Source organism: Mirounga leonina, unplaced genomic scaffold, assembly GCF_011800145.1.
Source record: "Mirounga leonina isolate KUSES-001 unplaced genomic scaffold, KU_Mleo_1.0 Mir_364, whole genome shotgun sequence".
NCBI classification, from domain to species: domain Eukaryota; kingdom Metazoa; phylum Chordata; class Mammalia; order Carnivora; family Phocidae; genus Mirounga; species Mirounga leonina.
In genome coordinates, this window is record NW_023270708.1 from 995188 (window position 1) to 1015378 (window position 20191).

The window sequence follows — 20191 nt, forward strand, 5'->3', positions numbered from 1 at the left end:
TCTCAGTCTTGTATTACCAATAAGTGCAACTCTTTTATCTTAATACAGTAGTCCCCCCACCTTATTCTCATTAGTACCCCCTTATTTAGATTTCCATGGTTTCAATTACCCATGGTCAACTGTGGTTCAGCGGAAGATCTTCCTGACCCATCATCAGAAGGTCAGTGGTAGCGTAATGCTGTGTCACAATGCCTATATCATTCACCTCACTTCATCTCATCACGTAGGCCTTTTATCTCACATCATCACAAGAAGAAGGGTGAGTACAGTACAATAAGATACTTTGAGAGAGACAACAGTCACATAAGTTTTATTACAGTATATTGTTATAATCTATTTTATTATTGTTAATCTCTTACTGTGCCTAATTTATAAATTAAACTTTATCATACGGATGTGTGTATGGGTAAAACAACATTTACTGGGTTTGGTACTCTATAGTTTCAGGCTTCCAATGGGGGTCTTGGAATGGATCCCCCATGGATAAGGGTGGGGGGAGTACTGTATGTCCCACTCTCCAACCATCACATTCCTATCTTTCAGGCTCACTCTGACTCTAAATAATCCTTGGATCCCACCAGGATCTCCAATCCACTTTTTTTTTTAAATGTCACTCACCCTCTCTTGTACTTATTTCCCACCCACCTATTCAGTTTGTTTCATGGTCAATAATTAAAACCGCTCCCTTGCATTTCCCCCCAGTTCCTTTATCACATTTTCAGTTCATTTTACTTTCTTGGCTAAATTGTAATCCTAGATTAAATCTAGATCTCTGTCTCAGTGCGAGCATTTCTGCACTGAACATAGCTAGAGAAAGAAACACAACTATGCTTACTGGTTTCACTTTAAATTCATGATCACTTCCTCAAGGGGCCCTGATGCTGCCCAGCAACCTTATCAAGTATCCCTGGGCTATGAATTCTTCCATTCTCCTAGAGGACTGTTTTGTAACAATACCTCTGTCCTCAAACATCTAGCATCTCTTCTCACATCCTTATTCTCAGTTGATTATGTTCCTTCACTAAGAAAACTAAAGCAATGAGGGGCCCCTGCTGTCTCAGTTGGTAGAGCATGTGACTCTTGATCACAGGGTCATGAGTTCAAGCCCCTTGTTGGGTGTAGGGCCTACTTAAGATAAAAATTAAAAAAAATATATATATATATATAAATATAATAAAAGAAAACTAAAGCAATCAGGTGATTTCCACAAGCCTCCACAACCGCATCTACTCTTCATGTAATTAAGCCAATTACTCTGCCACGTCTACTCCTATGAGTGTATTCTAGGCTAAGAACAAACCCTGCCCTTGTGCCCTAAATCTCATCTCCTTTATCCTTGAGAATATTGTTTCAGTAATTCTCCTCTACTAGATTATTCTTATCAGCATATGAACATGCCTTTATCTTCCCCCATCCTAAACCCTCATAACCGCTTTACCCCTCAGCTACTATCTCGTTTCTCTTCCCCTTTATAGCATAACTCCTTGAAAGAGTCATCTCTTCTTTTTGTCTCCTATTTCTCTCCCCCACTCTCTCTTGAACTCACTCCAAGGACATTATTTCCTTACCATGCTACCCAGATAGCTTCTGTTTTTGGTGTCTTCCATGTTGGAAAACCTAATCAGTCATTTAGTACTCATCTTACTTGGCAGCATTTGTCCCAGTTCATTACTCATTCTTTTGAAGTATTTTTTTTTCCATTTGGCTTTTAGGAATCTAGATTCACTTGATTTTTCTCTTTGTAGCAAATAGAGTGATTCTTTCAGAAAGGACTTTAGATCATGTCATCTCTGCTCAAAACACTCCAGTAGCTTCCCATCTCAGAGCACAAACCAAAGTTCTTACAATGACCTAGGGGCCTTCTATATCTGCCTCCCTCTCTTGATCCCCCCTGATCCCCTTTACTCCTTTCCCTTTGCTTTCTCTGCTTCAGCTTTGTGGGCCTTTCCACTGTTGCTCGAACAATGAAGTTCCTTCTTACTTCTGAGTCTTTGTACTTGCTTTTCTCTGGCTGAAATGCTTTCCCCTAAGATATTCATTCAGGGCTGTACTTAAGGTCTCCCTCTCAGTAAAGTCTCCCTTGGCTGCCCTATCTGTTCCCTGCATCTTTTCCCCAACACCATACTTCATATTCTTCTCCCCTACTTTACATTTTTTTTTCTTTAGTGCTTATCACAGAAAACACACTACATGTTTTACTATTTATCTATTTTATCGTCTCTTTTTTTTTCTTTTCTTTTTCCAGTTTCAATTATTTTTTTTAATTTATTTTTTATTCTTATGTTAATCCCCATACATTACATCATTAGTTTTAGATGAAGTGTTCCATGACTCATTGTTTGTGCACAACACCCAGTGCTCCATGCAGAATGTGCCCTCCTCAGTACCCACCACCAGGCTAAACCCATCCTCCCACCCCCCTCCCCTCTAGAACCCTGTTTGTTTTTCAGAGTCCATCGCCTCTCATGGTTCGTCTACCCCTCCGATTTCCCCCGCTTCATTCTTCCCCTCCCGCTACCTTCTTCTTCTTCTTTTTTTTCTTAACATATATTGCATTATTTGTTTCAGAGGTACAGATCTGAGATTCAACAGTCTTGCACAATTCACAGCGCTTACCAGAGCACATACCCTCCCCAGTGTCTATCACCCAGTCACCCCATCCCTCCCACCCCACCCCCCACTCCAACAACCCTCAGTTTGATTCCTGCGTATTTTATCGTCTCTCTTTGACGAGAAAGTAAGCTCCATGAGGGCAGGATTTATTTTTTCCTGTTTTTACTGGAGGAGAGCCTAGTACATAGTAAGTATACAATATATAAATGTTGAATTCATATGGATTAAATTCATATGAATTTTATGGGTGGAGGGGTGAATGGATAGATGATTGGAAAAGAGGGATACAGCTCTTTGTTTGTCTTGGTTTGTCCTTGCAAGTTCACATATGTGTCATAGGATTGAAAGAGTTGAGAAACAATTCTCTTGTCGGATTTATGGGGAAGAGACTTCCTGTACTATTTTTTCTCTTAGCTTGGAGAGGGTTATGGTATGTGGTATCTGATTCATCCAGCAGATTAAAACCTGTCGACTTTTTGATAGGTCAATAAATTATGAAACTTCTTCCTTTCAAGGTTTATTTAAATAAAGCTTACTCTGCTAAATTAAGTACTTTGAGGGGTGCCTAGGTGGCTCAGTCGGTTAAGCATCTGCCTTCGACTCAAGGTCATGATCCCGGAGCCCTGGGATTGAGTCCTGCATCAGGCTTCCTGCTCGGGTGGGGAGGCTGCTTCTCCCTTTGCCCCTCACTCCTGCTTTTGGTGCTCTCTCTCTCTCTCAAAAATAAATAAATAAAATCTTTAAAAAAAATTAAGTACTTTGATACCTTAAGAAACTCTGAGTAAGCTCAATACGGAGGAAATGTCTTCCTTCTTTCACTCCTCTGTCTCTTCCTCCCTCCCTTCTTTCGTTCTTTCATTTATTATATACATATAGCATTGTGTTTGGTATTGTGAGTAATAATTCAAAGAATGATACCAATCCATTTCTTTCAGTCCATCCATGAAATTTAGATTATAGTTGATAGAAGAGATATATATGTGATAAAAATACAAGGCAAATGATTAATGCCAGTTGAATAGTGAAGACAGTAAGCGCTATACCAAGTAGTTTACAAGTAAAGATTGTACCGGTTAGAGAAGATCTAGAAGAGGTTACAGAGACTGGGTTGCTGGGGAAATCTGCATAACCATCTAATGTCTTCTGAGATGGATATTTGTCACATGGTTTCATTTTATTTTAATGTGTTTTGAATTCCAGAAATGTTGGACATATCACATTCAATAATTAGGATAACATTTTAGAAATAAGTGATTTTGAAGTACTGTGTCTATTAGAATATTAATACTTGCAGTTAAACATTAGAGTATGAAAATGAGACATAATTACAACTAACAGTGTAATATGACTAGCAATGTAATGAATAACACATCCAATGTGACTCAGATAGGGGTATAAAAATGTGAAAATGTGGGGTATTTCTAAAGTTGCTTGCTATGTGATGTGGAAGTCTCTGGTTTAAAACAGGCTAAGTCATCTTTTGTTTGCAATAGCATTTTTTTTGAGAGGCAATGTTACAGGGTTCTGAAGACCACAGGTGCTTGAGTTAGGCTGCCTAACTTCAAATTCTGACTCCACTGTTTGTTGGCTGTAATCTTGGGCAACTTGATCTAAGTCTTTATTTTCCTCATCTGTAAAATAAGAGTAATAATAATTCCTTAAAAGATATTTATGAGGAATAAATGAAATCATTTATGTCAAAGTGTTTATCATAATGTCTAATACACAGTAAGCATTTAATAACATTAGTGATTGCTTCCATGTTAGTAGTTCTGCTTCTCTGGGTTTATTTGAATAAATCAATTTAACTGGATTTTTCTGCTTTATATGCCATTTGAATTTGGATTTCTCTATTTCTTCTTATACCACAAAAGGTAAAGTTAAGGGACTGGATGATCTTCTGTGAATTACAATCTACGAGCTGTTTTTTCTAGCTTTTGCACACATACCTATTCCGTATTATGCTGTGAGTGTTACATTACAGGGATAACTTCAGGTAGATAAATATAATTACTTAAGTCTCTTAAACAGGCACATGATTTTTTCTTTGTTTCTTTTTTGGACAGGAAATCCTTTTGTGCTATTGCTCATTCATACTTGTTCATCAAGGCCATTGAGTCCTCAAGGGCAGAATTTACCACTAAACTGAAAAATGGAAACTAAAGTACCTTTATTCTGCCAGGTATTTTTTCAAAACAGTTTCTAAAGACTCCTTCCTCTTCTTTTAAAAAAAATTAGTTTACTTTAAAAAATTATTTTACATTATCTCACATCCTTAATCAGTAAGCAGATTTGTAGAGCAATATAGATACAAGATCTTGCCTAACAACCAAGGTGACTTTTGAGGTCTTTTCATGGGCATATACTGAAACTTCTCATCCCAGCAACCTATGTAGTGTCAAGAGATCTGTGGTGTATGGTGAGAGTATTTTGGGGGGTTGGAACTGGGATAATTTTTCAGGAGAATAAAGGATTTAAACCTACATGAGAGGTTGTAGATGACATAATTAATGATGTGGGAATCTAACTAGATGGTAATATAAAAGATACCAAGTTTCTCTAGCCTTCTTATCTGTGATTCAGGGATGTTCTTATCCATTGGCCAGTATTGTGTCAAACAAAAAACCAACCTGGACTTAGGAGAGATTTTATTCAAAAGGATTATTGTGAGAGAGAAAAGGGACTATTTATTGAAATAGCAGGAGGGGGGACTATTGCAATAGGGAGAAGGCTGTGACCAGAAGATCTGCAAACATCTCAAGGGCTAGGCAAAAAGGGCTTTTTTTTTCCTTCTTAATAGACAGGAATCAACAAGGCTAGAAAGAACTGGGTATGGGGAAGTGGAATGAAAGAGTGGCATGATTGGATAAATAGATCAGAGAGTATTTTAGGGGCCTGGAGGAAGGAGAGAAGCTTAACCAAAGTTTGGCTAATAAGCATTTTGTTCTGATTAATCAGTCAGTAGGGTTAAAACAGTTTGGCTAATCATTCATGAAGCAAAGAAAGGGAATTTTGGCCTTGTCATAGGTAAACAAGGAGGGCATCTGTGAGTTTTATCTAAAGTGTATGGGGAAGGATGGTTCTTTGCAGTAAGCCATTTTCCAGAACACAAAGAGTGAGGGGATTCCTTTAATATTCACTGTTTTCTGGAAGCACAGGGCTCAGGTAGAACTCAACATTGTCAACTGAGAGTCTTAACCTTTTAAATTTACACTTTTAATGGATCTGGTGCCACCGGGTAAGACATGTATCTATACTATAATCCAAAAAAAAGAAAAAAAAGAAAGAAAAAAAAAATCAAGGCTTCTTGCTAAGTACTGAGGTGTGTGATATATATATTAACCTATTCTACCTTTTTATACCTAATGCGTTGTTGATTGTGCCCTCATAACCTGATTTTGAAGATGAATTCTTAAAAATTAAAAGAATTAACAATATTAACATATACCAGTTTGTCTTCCTTAGGCTATATAGTTTATACTTCCTACATCTTTAACATAGAGTTTCAGAGGTGGTTTCATTTTCTGTATCATCTAAGTTTCTGTTCACTATTTGACTGCTTCTGTTCATCTGGTCTTTTTTTTTTTTTTTTTTAAGATTTTATTTATTTATTTGAGACAGAGAGAATGAGAGAGAGAGAGCACATGAGAGGGGGGAGGGTCAGAGGGAGAAGCAGGCTCCCTGCCGAGCAGGGAGCCCGATGCGGGACTCGATCCAGGGACTCCAGGATCATGACCTGAGCCGAAAGCAGTCGCTTAACCAACTGAGCCACCCAGGCACCCCAACATCTGGTCTTTGATAACAGGTTTTTGTGCCTAGTTTTTAGATCTTCCTCTTTTTATTTTCCTGGTTTCTATTTTGAGTCATTCTTCTCAATATCCCTAGGAAATTTTTCATCATTCCTAATGAACACCTCGTTAAGGCAGCAAATCCGATTGCCTTTTTGAAGCAAGTTGTTAAAGATGTGTCTCTGTTGTAAGACGCATGTATGCAGACCCTAAAAGTCACTGAAATAGTTCCCTTAATTTCCATTTTATGTAGAAATAGAGGTTCTCTAAACTCCCTTGGTGATCTGCTTTATAAATTGCCTGTGTAATTTGTTCAGGGGTTAAACACTAATATACCTTTGACCCACTAGATGCATTCCAGTTGTTTTAAGCAAACAGCCAAATTTCAAAAGAGTATATTTCTAACTTCATTCCTCTTTTTCTAAACATGTTCATTGCTTCTAGGCTCTAGTTCCTTTTTTGTCGGGGGGCCTGTCTATTTAGAAGTAATATAGCTGCTGCTTATTTTTTTTTTCTCAATAGATTTTATTTTTTAGAGCTGTTTTAGATTCACAACAAAACGGAGTGGAGAGTTCCCATACACCCCCTGCCCCTGTGCATGCGCAGCCTCCTCCAGTATCAACATCCTACACCACAGTGGTACATTTGTTGCAATGAACCCACACTGGCATATCATTGTCACCCAAAGTCCATAGTTTACACTGGGATTGACTCAGAATTGTACATTCTATGAGTTTGGACAAATATATAATTACATGTTGCCATTATTATAATATATAGAAGAGTTTCATCGCCCTATGTATCTTCTGTGCTCTGCTTGTTCAACTCCTGCCATCCCCCCACTCCCCCACCCCAGCAACCACTGGTCTTTTTAGTCTCCATAGTTTTGCCTTTTCAGAATGTCATAGAGTTGGAATCATACAGCATACAGCCTTTACTTTCTTGTTGTGAAAGTTGGGCTCCTTTCACTTAGTGACATGCATTTAAGGTTCCTCCACGTCTTTTCATGGCTCGATAGCTCATTTCTTTTTTTTTTTTTTTAAAGACTTTATTTATTTATTTGAGAGAGAGAGAGAGAGCACAGGAGAGGGGGGAGGGTCAGAGGGAGAAGCAGACTCCCTGCTGAGCAGGGAGCCCGATGCGGGACTCGATCCCGGGACTCCAGGATCATGACCTGAGCTGAAGGCAGTCGCTTAACCAACTGAGCCACCCAGGCGCCCGCTCATTTCTTTTTAGTGCCAAATAGTGTTCCATTTCCTAGACGTATCACAGTTCATTTATCCATTCATCCATTGAAGGACATTTTGTTTTTTTCCAAGTTTTGACAATTATGAATAAAGCTGCTATAAACATCTGTGTGCAGATTTTTGTGTACATATAAGTTTTCAACTCCTTTGGGTAAATACCAATAAGTGCAATTGCTGTAACATATGGTAAGAGTATGTTTAGTTTTTTAGAGACTATCAAACTGTCTTTCTAAGTGGCTGTACCATTTTGCATTCCCACCAGCAATGGCTGAGAGGTCCTCTTGCTCCACATCCTTGTCAGCATTTGGTTTTGTCAGTGGTATCTTGATAATTTAATTTGTAATTCCCTAATGACATGATGTTGAGCATCTCTTCATGTGCTTTGCCATCTATACATCTTTGGTAAGGTGTCTATTAAGATCTTTTGCCCCCCCTTTTTTTTTTTGAGAGAGACCAATGTGCAAGTGGGGGCAGGGGCAGAAGGAGATGGAGAGAGAATCCCAAGCAGGCTCCATGTCCAGGATGGAGTCTGTTGTGGGACTCAATCTCATGACCTCAAGGTCATGACCTGAGCTGAAACCAAGAGTCAGATGCATAGCCAACTGAACCATCCAGGCGCCTCAGATCTTTTGCCTATTTTTAAGTTGGATTGTGCTTTTTGTTATCATTAAGAGTTCTTTGTATATTTTTTGAATATACAAAAAAAAAATATAGCCATTATCAGATATGTCTTTTGTAAATATTTACTCTCTGTCTATGGCTTGTCCTCTCATCCTCTTTAGAGTGTCTTTCGCAGAGCAGAAGTTTTTAATTTAATGAAGTAAGCTTAAAGATGCTTTAAGAACTAGATTCAACAATTGTTAGATACATTCATGAATGCTGGGCATTTTATAGCTGTATAATGCACTGAAGATAGTTGGTGACATTTAGAATATGTACCTAATCTGAACTAATGCACTAATAATTAAATCCTTTACAACAAAATTCTGTTTGGTAGCATCATTTTAGAAAAAATATTAATCTACAATGAGTGATTTGACCCAGAATGTCATATTTAATTTATATGTGCAAAGAGAACATAGTTGACTATGGATCTTGGTTGCTCCCCAGGGAGAAGAAAATACCAATTTATCAGATAATGGCTGTAATTCATTTGCAGCCAACTTGCCATCAAGACATATTGACAACAAGAAAGACGTCAAGTTTTCTAAAACAACGCAGAAGAGAATGTCGCATGAAATTAGGGGTTTGAGACTAGAATACAAAAAAATGTAAGTTAAACTTTGAACTTATTTAGTTGAATTATACTTCTGTAAGTTTGAGAGAACCAAAAATGTAGCTCATAAGTTCTCCTCTAAAATATATAGGATCATGAATATTTGTGGCCATTCTTTCAGGAGTGTAGTTTTAATTCCTAGATAGCAATTCTTTTCATTTTTTTCTCACTTCTCTCACAACTTTGTGGAAGCCTATGAGCCATCATAGATTTCCAGTTATAGGAGAGCAGTTATCCATATGTCTGTAAGTTTATCTTTTTTTTTGACAAAGTAATATATTTAAATGTACAATATGACGATTTAACATATGTTTGCATTGGGAAATGATTACCACGTTTTACTTAATTCACATATTTACCTTATTTACTTATTTATTTTTGGTGAGAACATTTAAGTTCTATTCTCTTAGTAAATTTCAATTATACAATACAATATTATCAACTATAGTCATCATGTTATATATTAGACCCACAGACCTTATTTATCTTTTAGCTGAAGTTTTGTACCCTTTTACCAGCCTCTCCCTATTCCTTTTTTTTTAAAGAATTTTTTATTTATTCATTTGAGACAGAGAGATACAGAGAGAGAGCAGGAGCAGTGGGGAGAGGCAGAGGAAGAGGGAGAAGCAGACTCCTTGCTAAGCAGGGAGTCTGACATGTGGCTCCATCCCAGGACCTGGAGATCATGAGCTGAGCCAAAGGCAGACGCTTAACCATCTGAGCCACTTAGGCCCCCTCCCTATTCTTATTTACTGTACCCGCAGCCCCTGGAAACCATGATTCTACTCTGTTTCTATGAATTTGGCTTTAAAAAAAAAAAGATTTTACTTATTCATTTGAGAGAAAGAGCGTGAGGGAGAGAGCACGAGCCAGGGAGAGGGCCAGCAAGAGAGGGAGAAGCAGGCTCCCTGCTGAGTAGGGAGCCAGATGTGGGACTCTGATACCTGGACTTGATCCCAGGACCCTGGGATCATGACCTGAGCCGAAGGCAGATGCTTAACTGACTGAGCCACCCAGGTGCCCCTGAATTTGGCTTTTAATAGATTCCACATATAACTGAGATCATCCAGTATTTGCCTTTCTCTGTCTGACTTATTTTACTTCACATAACACCCTCAAGGTCCATCCATGTTGTCACAAATGGCAGGATTTCCTTCTTTCTCATGGCTGGATAGATTCCTCTGTGTGTGTGTGTGTGTGTGTGTGTATGATATATCACATCTTTAACCATTTATCTGTTGATGGACAGATTGTTTCCATATTTTGCCTATTATGAATAATGCTGCAATGAACATGGGGGTACAGATACCTCTTTGAGACCTGTTTTCATTGCCTTTGGATATATACCCAGAAGTGGAATTGCTGGATCATATGGTAGTTATATTTTAAATTTTTTGAGGAAACTCAACAATTTTCCATAGTTGCTGCACCAATTTACATTCCCACCAGCAGTAAACAAGTACTTCCTTTTCTCCACATTCTTGCCAATACTTGTTTCTTGTCTTCTTGAAAATAGCCAATCTAAAAGGTGTAAAGTGATATCTCATTGTGGTTTTGATTTGCATTTCCTTGATGAGGAGCGATGTTGAATACCTTTTCATGTACCCGTTGGCCATTTGTATATCTTTTTTGGAAAAGTGTCTAGTCAAGTCCTTTTTTAAAGTGGATTATTTGTTTATTTGCTGTTGAGTTGCATGAATTCCTTGTATATTTTGAACATTAATTTATCAGATATATGGGTTTGCAAATATTTTCTCCCATTCCATAGGTGGCCTTTTCATTTTGCTGATGGTTTCCTTTGCAGTGCAGAAACTTTTTTAGTTTGATGTAGTCCCATTTGTTTATTTTTGCTTTTGTTGCCTTTGCTTTTGGTATCAAATCCAAAAAATTATTGCCAAGACCCATGTCAAAGAGCTTACTGCCTATGTTCTAGAAGTGTTACTCTTTCTTTCTCAAGATTGCTTTGGCTCTTTGAGGTCTTCTGTTGTTCTATACAAAGTTTAGGATTATTTTTTCTATTTCTGTGAAAAATGCCACTGGAATTTGGATAAGAATTGCATTGATTCTATAGATCACTTTGGATAGTATGGACATTTAAACAATATTAATTCGTCCAAGATACAAACACAGAATATCCTGCCACTTATTTATGTCTTATTCAGTTTTTTTTAATTAATGTTTTATGGTTTTCAGTGTACAGATCTTTCACCTCCTTGGTTAAATCTATTCCTAAATATTTTATTTTTTGATGCTATTGTAAATGGGATTATTTTCTTAATTTCTCTTTCTGATGGCTTGTTGTTAGTTTATAGAAATTTCTGCAACTGATTTTGTATATTGATTTTGTATCTGCAACTTTACTGTATTTATTTATTAGTTCTAACAGTTTTTTGATAGTCTTTAGGGTTTTCTGTAAAAAAGATCATACCATTTGGAAACAGTTTAACTTCTTCCTTTCCATTTGAATTCCTTTTATTTCTTTTTCTTGCCTAATTGCTCTGGCTAGGATTTCAATACTATTTTGAACAAAAGTGGTGAGAGTGGGCACCCTTCTCTTGTTCCTGACCTTAGAGGGAAAGCTTTCAGTTTTTGACTGTTTAGTATGATGCTAGCTCTGGCTTGTCATATATATCCTTTATTGTGTTGATGTATATTCCTTCTACACCCCTTTGCTGAGATCTCTTATCATGAAAGAACACTGAATTTTATCTAATGTTTTTTCTGCATCTTTTGAGATGATCATATTATTTTTATCCTTCATTTTGTTAATGTGGTTATGTTTGGAAAAACCTCAGTTCTCCTATGTTTCTCCTTTACTGTCATACTACAACCATATACATAACACTTCTGAAACCAAATGTGTGGGTTTTTCCCACACCAAGTCATTCTGTGACACCAGTTGAATGTCCTACAATTTAACTCAATTCTAATGCTATCTACCTAGAGATAGCATCAGATCCCACAGGTTAATGGCTCAGTCCCATGATACTGTCCCCCCACCCTGCCTTTATATGCCAATCTCAAGTAGTAAGTTCCCAGGTTCTCCACAACTTCTGTTTGATTTAGATACAAATCAGAGGTTCCCATGACCCCTCCTTTGGTTTAATTAATTGCTAGAACATCTCACAGAACTCAGGTAAACACTCATGTTTACCAGTTTATTAAAGGTTATGAGAGAGTATACAGATGAATAACCAGATGAAGATATACACAAGGTGAGATTTGGGAGGATCCCAAGCATAAGAACTTCTGTCCGCATGGAGTTGGGGTGTGTCACCCTCCCAGTTTGTGGATGTGTTCACCAACCTAGAATCTCTCCAGAGAGGGGAGAAGGGCTGGAAATGGAATTAATAATTGATCATGCCTACATGAGGAAGCCTCCATAAAAATCTCAGTAGTATGGGGTTCAGAGATCTTCCTGGTTGGTGTAAACATCCATATACCAGGAGGGTGATGCACTCTAACTCCGTAAGAACAGAAGCTCCTATGCTGAGATCCTCCCAGACTTTGCCCTATGTATCTCTTCATTCGGCTTTATCTGTATCTTCTATGACTTTTAAAATAAATTGGTAAACATAAGTAACTATTTTTCTGAGTCCTGTGAGCTCTTCTGGCAAATTAATCAAATCCAAGGAGGGGCTTGTAGGAACCTCTGATTTATAGCTGATCAGTCAGAATCATAGGTACAACCTGCTGTGATTGGCACAAGTGGGTTGGGGGCAGTCTTGTGGGACTGAGCCCTTAACCTGTGGAATCTGACAGTATATTCAGGTAGATAGTGTCAGAATGGAGTTAATTTGTAGGACACCTAGCTAGTGTGGCAGAGAATTGCTTCATGGGGGGGTGGGAACCTCACACATCTGGTGTCAGATGTGTTGTGACTATGGTAGTAGTGTGAGAGTAAAGGAGAAACACAGAGGAATGGGTTTTTCCCTATATTGTGGTGTATCACATTTACTGATTGGCCTATGTTGAACCATATTTGCATCCCAGAAATAAATCCCACTAGATCATTAATGTACTGTTCGTTTGGTTTGCCAATATTTTGTTGAGAATTTTTGCATCTATGTTTATCAGGGATACTGGGCTCTAATTTTCTTTTCTTGTAGTGTCCTTGTCTGGCTTTGCTATGCTGAGGCTAATGCTGGCCTCATAAAATGAGTTTGGAAGTGTTCTCTCCTGTTCAATTTTTGGGAAGAGTTTGAGAAGATTTGGCATTAATTCTTTAAATATTTAGTAGAATTCACCAGTGAAGCCATCCTAGACTCTTCTTTGTTGGGAGGTTTCCGATTACTGATTCAATCTCCTTACTAATAATTAGTCTTTTCATATTTTCTATTTCTTCATGATTCAGTCTTATATGTTTCTAGAAATTTAGAAATTTATATATTTCTTCTAGGTTATCTAATTTGTTGGCATATAATTATTCATAGTTTCTTACGTTCTTTAGTATTTCTGTTATCAATTGAATGTCTCATCTTTATTTCTTATTTTATTTATTTGAGTCTTCTCTTTTTTTCTTAGTCTAGTAAGATTTGTTAATTTTGGTTATCTTTTCAAAAAACAAGCTCTTAGCTTCTTTGATCTTTTCTACTGTCTTTTTAGTCTATGTTTCACTTGTTTCTGCTCTAATCTTTTTTATTTCCTTTCTTCTGTTAACTCTGGGCTTAATTCTTTTTCTTTCTTCCAATTCCTTGAAGTATAAAATTAGGCTGTTTATTCAAGATCTTTCTTTTTTCCTTATATAGGCATTTATCTCTATAAATGTTTCTCTTAGACCAGTTTTTGCTGCATCCAGTAAGTTTTGGTATGTTGTGTTTTCATTTACTTTGTCTCCAGATGTTTTTTATTTCTCTTTTGATTTTCTCCTTGACCCATTGGTTGTTCAGGAACATGTTGTTTAATCTCTATATATGTGATTTTTCCAGTTTTTTTCTTGTGATTAACTTCTTGTTTTATACCTTTGTGGTCAGAAAAGATGCTTGATATGATTTCAATCTTCTTAAGGTTTTAAAGACTTGTTTTGTGATGATCTACCCTAGAGAATGTTGCATATATGCTTGAGAAGAATGTGTATTCTGCTGCTGTTGGATAGAATGTTCTCTATATGTCTGTCTCTATAGGTCCCTCTGGTCGATGGTGTAGTTGGAATCCAATGTTTCCCTTTGTCTTTCTGTCTAGTTTATCTATCCATTGTTGAAAGTGGGGTATTGAAATGTCTCTTACTATTGCTGCATTGTTGTCTATTTCTCTCTTCAGATCTATTATTATTTGTTTTATATATTTAGGTGCTCATATGTTGGATGCATAAATATTACAATTGCTATATCCTTTTGATTAACTCATCCCTTTATCATTATATAATGACTCTTGTCTCTTGTTACAATTTTTGGCTTAAAAACATGTACTGAAGGGGTGCCTGGGTGGCTCAGTTGGTTAAGCATCTGCCTTCGGCTCAGGTCATTATCCCCGGGTCCTGGGATCCAGCCCCATGTCGGGCTCCCTGCTCATTGGGGAAACTGCTTCTCCCTCTCCTCCCCACTCGTGCTGTCTCTCGCTATCTCTCTCTCTCAAATAAATAAATAAATAAAATCTTTTAATTAAAAAAGTATTGAAATTTCTTTTGTCTAATATAAATATAGCTACCCCTGCCCTCTTTTGGTTTCCATTTGCATGGAATATCTTTTCCTATCCCTTCACTTTCAGTCTATACTTGTCCTTAAAGCTGAAATGATCCTCGGGTGCCTGGGTGGCTCAGTTGGTTAGGCGACTGCCTTCGGCTCAGGTCATGATCCTGGAGTCCCAGGATCGAGCCCCACATCAGGCTCCCTGTTTAGCAGGGAGTCTGCTTCTCCCTCTGACCCTCTCCCTCTCATGCTCTCTCTCTCTCTCAAATAAATAAATAAAATCTTAAAAAAAAAAACAAACCTGAAGTGATCCTCTTGGAGGCAGCATATATTTGGGTCTTTTTTTTTTTTTTTTCTTTAATCTGTTTAGTCACTCCATGTCTTTTGATTGGAGAATTTAGTCCATTTATATTTAAGATAATTATTAATAGGTATGGACTTACTATTGTCATTTTGATTGTTTTCTGGCTGTTTTATAGTCTCTCTGTTCCTTTCTCTTACTCTCTCCGTTTGTGATTTGATGATTTTCTCTAGTGATATACTTAAAATTTTTTAATTTTTATTTTTAAGTAATCTCTACACCCAATGTGGGCCTTGAACTTACAACCCTGATATCAAAAGTCACATGCTCCACCAGCTGAGCCAGCCAGGTGCCCCTCTAGTGATACACTTTGATTCCTTTTTTTTTTTTTTTAATCTTTTGAGTATTTACTATAGGTTTTTGCTTTGTGGTTACCATAAGGCTTATATAAAACATCTTATAGTTATAAGTTTATTTTAAGCTGATAACAACTTAACTTCAAAGGTTTATAAAAGTTCAACATGTTTACACCTCCCTCTCATTTTGTTTTTGATGTCACAATTTACATCTTTTTATATTGTGTATCCATTAACAGATTATTGTGGTTATAGTTTTTTTTTTTTAGTGCTTTTAAAATTTTTTAACTTTTTTATTAACATATAAATGTATTATTTGTTTCAGGGGTACAGGTCTGTGATTCATCAGTCTTACATAATTCACAGCACTCACATAGCACATACCCTCCCCAATGTCCATCACCCAGCCACCCCATCCCTCCCACCCCCCTCTACTCCAGCAACCCTCAGTTTGTTTCCTGAGATTAAGAGTCACTTATGGTTTGTCTTCCTCTCTGGTTTCATCTTGTTTCATTTTTCCCTCCCTTCCCCTATGATCCTCTGTCTTGTTTCTCAAATTCCTCATATCAGTGAGATCATATGATAATTGTCTTTCTCTGATTGACTTATTTCACTTAGCATAATACCCTCTAGTTCCATCCATGTTGTTGCAAATGGCAAGATTTCATTTTTTTTGATGGCTGCATATATTTCATTGTATATATATACCACATCTTCTTTATCCATTTGTCTGTTGATTGGACATCTTGGCTCTTTCCATAGTTTGGCTGGTTATAGTTATTTTTAATATACTTTTGTCTTTTAACCTTTATTTGAGAGTTCTATATGATTTACCTACCACCATTACTATAATAGAGTGTCCTGAATTTAAGTATATATTTACCTCTGTCAGTGAGATTTATACTTTCATTTGTTTTCATGTTACTAATTAGCATCCTTTCATTTTAGCTTGAAGAACTCCCATTAACATTTCTTATAAGGCCAATCTAGTGTGATGAACTCCTTTTACCTTTTTTTTGTCTGTAAAACTCTGTCTTTCCCGAAGGACAACTTTGTGGGGTAGAGTATTCTTGGTTGGCAGTTTTTTCCCCCTAGCACTTTGTTTTTGTTTTTCAAAGATTTTATTTATTTATTTGACAGAGAGAGAGAGAGACAGCGAGAGAGGGAACATAAGCAGGGGGAGTGGGAGAGGGAGAGGCAGGCTTCCCGCTGAGCAGGGTGCCCAATGTGGGGCTCGATCCCAGAACCCCGGGATCATGACCTGAGCTGAAGGCAGACGCCTAATGACTGAGCCACCCAGGTGCCTCTCCCTAGCACTTTGAATATGTCATACCACTCTCTTCTGGCCTGCAGGTTTCTGTTGACGAATCTGCTGATAGTCTTATGGGGATTCTCACTATTCCTTTGTGTTAGATGACAGAAGGCAAGGAAGGAATGGGAGGTGGTATAAGTGTTCCTTTACTTTCTTTCATTAGCATTGTATAAAATAGGTTAACACCTGGGGACACACAATGCCCTCGAGGAAGTGAAGGTCTGGGAAAGGAAATGTATAGATGAGCCTGGAGCATCTGGTGTTACAGAAATAAGGAAACTAACAAAGACTCCTACCAGGGATGCATCAAAAGGACTCAAGAGCCTACTTGAAGAGACTCCCACTATACATGTGATAATTAGGGTATCAATAAGGATAATAATTACAAGGATGAATTTAATGTATATAAATCCAAGTGTACAAAATGATATAAAAATTATTTTGTCACTATTGGAGGTTACAAGTGAGCCAAGTCAGTGTTATGAAAAGTGGCAAATAAGGAAAAGAATAAAGTAATTATCCTGCCTTTCTGTATGAACTATACCACTGAGTAACCAAATAGTTCCTAAGAGGAAGTTTTTCTTTAAAGAAATATTCTAGCTGGGGTGCCTGGGTGGCTCAGTCGTTAAGCATCTGCCTTTGGCTCAGGTCATGATCCCAGGGTCCTGGGATCAAGCCCCACATCGGGCTCCCTGCTCAACAGGAAGCCTGCTTCTCCCTTTCCCACTCCCCCTGCTTGTGTTCCCTCTCTCGCTGTGTCTCTCTCTGTCAAATAATAAACAAAATCTTTAAAAAAAAAAAAATTCTAGCTAATGAGTGAAGAAGGAATGATGATAGATTTAGGTATAAATATTTTATAGTCCCTGATGATTTGCTGAGTCTAGTTATTATGTATAAATATAGCAGCTAATACCACAGTTAGAGAACCACTTGTACATTATATGCCTCCCAGTGGGAAGCACCGGCATCTATATAGTGGTTTTGCCGAAAAAAACAAACAAAAAATGTTAATCCGATTAAGTCTTTAAAATCCTACAACCAGGGATGCCTGGGTGGCTTAGTCAGTTAAGCGTCTGCCTTTGGCTCTGGTCATGATCCCACATGGGTCTCCTTCCTCAGTGGGGAGCCTGCTTCTCCCTCTGCCTGCCGCTCCCCCTGCCTGTGCTCTCTCTCTCTCTCTCTGACAACTAAATAAATAAAATCTTGAAAAAAAATCCTACAACCATGGTAATACAATTAGCAAAATCCAGACTGGAAAATCTATAAGACGAATTGCCTGAGAATAATGATGATGATGATGATGATCATGATGATGATCATGATGATAAAAGACATGGTAGGAGAACCTATAGATAAATGGAGATTTAAAAGACACATCAACAGGGGCACCTGGGTGGTTCAGTCAGTTAAGCATCTGTCTTTGGCTCAGGTCATGATCCCAGGGTCCTGGGATCGAGCCCCATATTGGGCTCCCTGCTCAGCAGGAAGCCTGCTTCTCCCTCTCCCACTCCCCCTGCTTATGTTCCCTCTCTCGCTGTCTCTCTCTTTCTGTCAAATAAATAAAAGCTTAAAAAAAAAAAGACACATCAACAAACTGTAATGGGGACCTTATTGAATCCTGATGCAAAGTGTTAAAAAATGTTGACATTTATGAAACAGTTGGAAATTTGAACACTGACTATGTTTGATAATATTAAGAAATTATTATTAATTTTTTGGGTATCATAATTGTGTTTCAAATATATTTTTAAAAGAAAAAACACCTTGTAGAAATTCATACTAAAATCTTTACACATGAAATAATATAACGTTGGAATTTGCTTCAAAATAATAAGAAATGGAATTAGGGATAGGGATATGGATGAAATAGGATTGCCCATTATTGAAGCTGGGTGATGGGTACATGGGAAGATCATCAATTACTCTACTTTTGTATATGTTTGAAAATTCTGCAAATAAAAGATGAAAAAACAAAAAGTAAGGAAAAAAGCAATTCAGGAATTATTCCAATTTTCTGTGCAATTTAGGAATGAAACAACAATATTCCTGTGTGGAGAAGAAAAATCCTCTGATTTTTCAGGAGAAAAAAAGATCAAGAGAAAGAAAAGTTTTCAAGGACAATTGCATACTAAAAGAACTGAGGTAAATAATGATCTGAAAATATTTATTTTACTTTTGAGTGTTGTTTTTAGCTTTCAAACATTCCATCACATTTTAGTTCAAGTATTGAAATGTCACAGTCTTAAATATTTCCTCTTCCTCTTCTTCCCTCTCCCCCTCCTCCCCCTTTCCTCCTTTTCTTCTTCCTTTCCTTTTTTTTTTTTTTAATATAACAAGGAACCCTTTCAGAAGAATATGACATTTTCCCCCTTTTCCTCCATTAGATCTTTATTTTTATTACTGTGCTCTCTGTTAATACTTCTGCTGTTATAACAATGACCCTAGGCATTCCTTGGCTGTGGCAGCATAAATTCAGTCTTGGCCTCCATCTTGCTCCGTATATGGTCTTCTTACCTGTGTCTGTATCTCAGGTCTCCTTCTACTTCTATAAGCACATCATTGTAGATCTCATCTTGAGATCCTTGACTTTGTTCCATCTGCAAAGACCTTTTACCAAATAAAGTCACATATATAGGTTCCAAGAATTAGGATATGGACATATCTTTTTGTGGGGCTGTCATTCAACCTATTACACTCACTATATGATGTACTTAGATACACTCTCTTTTGTCTGGATAATTTCTCCCATCTGTTTTCTAGTTTTTCTTTCTCTAGCTGAATCTAATCTGCAGTTTAACCTGTCTATTGAGATTTTAATTTCATTGCTTATATTTTTTACTTCTAGTGAGGGAGGGAACACAAGCAGGGGGAGTGGGAGAGGGAGAAGGAGGCTTCCAGAGGAACAGGGAGCCCGATGCGGGGCTCGATCCCGGGACCCTGGGATCACAACCCGAGCCAAAGGCAGACGCTTAACTGACTGAGCCACCCAGGCACCCCTAGTCCTCATTTTCTAAAGTGACGCTTTTCTATCTACCTAGCTACTTGCCACTTTTGAATCATGTTTATACATACATGTCAGGTGGATCGTTTTCTCAATCATAAGGATAATTTAAAACGTAACTACCTGTGTTTTTTTTTTTTTTTAAGATTTTTGTGTACTTATTTATGTGTGAGAGAGAGAGTAGAAGCAGGGGGAGCAGCAGACAGAGTGAGAAGCAGGCTTCCCGCTGAGCAGGGAGCCCTATGCAGGACTCGATCCCAAGACCCCTGGGATCGTGACCTGAGCCGAAGGCAGCCGCTTAACTGGCTGAACCACCCAGGTGTCCCACTACCTGTTTTATTTGAATAACTGTTTTGCTTCTTTACATTATTTTGCTCATATAGTCAAAGCCTGTATATATAGCCAGAATCTGGTGGTCTTGTCTTCACTGTACCATAGATTTGCCCTGCTTTGTAAAATCCATTATTATAAATTGACACAATATTAATATTAATTAGGAGATGATTTAGTTGCATATTTAGAAAAATGTGGCTTTGCAAAAAAAATTTTATAGTTTATTTCAAATTTTAGTATATGTAAACTAATTTCCTTACGAAAAGCAATTTTACATCAGTGAGGAGCCTAGATATGATATGAGGAGCCTATCTTATAACAGGTTTATTGTCCAATA

At 37.5% G+C, this 20191-nt stretch overlaps 1 protein-coding gene across 1 annotated transcript in view; it reads left to right on the plus strand.

Moving 5' to 3' along the window:
* The first annotated feature begins 4686 nt into the window (after positions 1–4686).
* Positions 4687–20191, plus strand: part of EFCAB13 (EF-hand calcium binding domain 13) — a 257749-nt gene continuing 242244 nt past the window's right edge. The window contains exons 1-3 of the mRNA XM_035030370.1: positions 4687–4795; positions 8759–8919; positions 18548–18662. Of these exons, the coding sequence (XP_034886261.1) occupies positions 4766–4795; positions 8759–8919; positions 18548–18662 (306 nt within the window). The 5' untranslated portion in view covers positions 4687–4765. The remainder of the gene's footprint in view (positions 4796–8758; positions 8920–18547; positions 18663–20191) is intronic.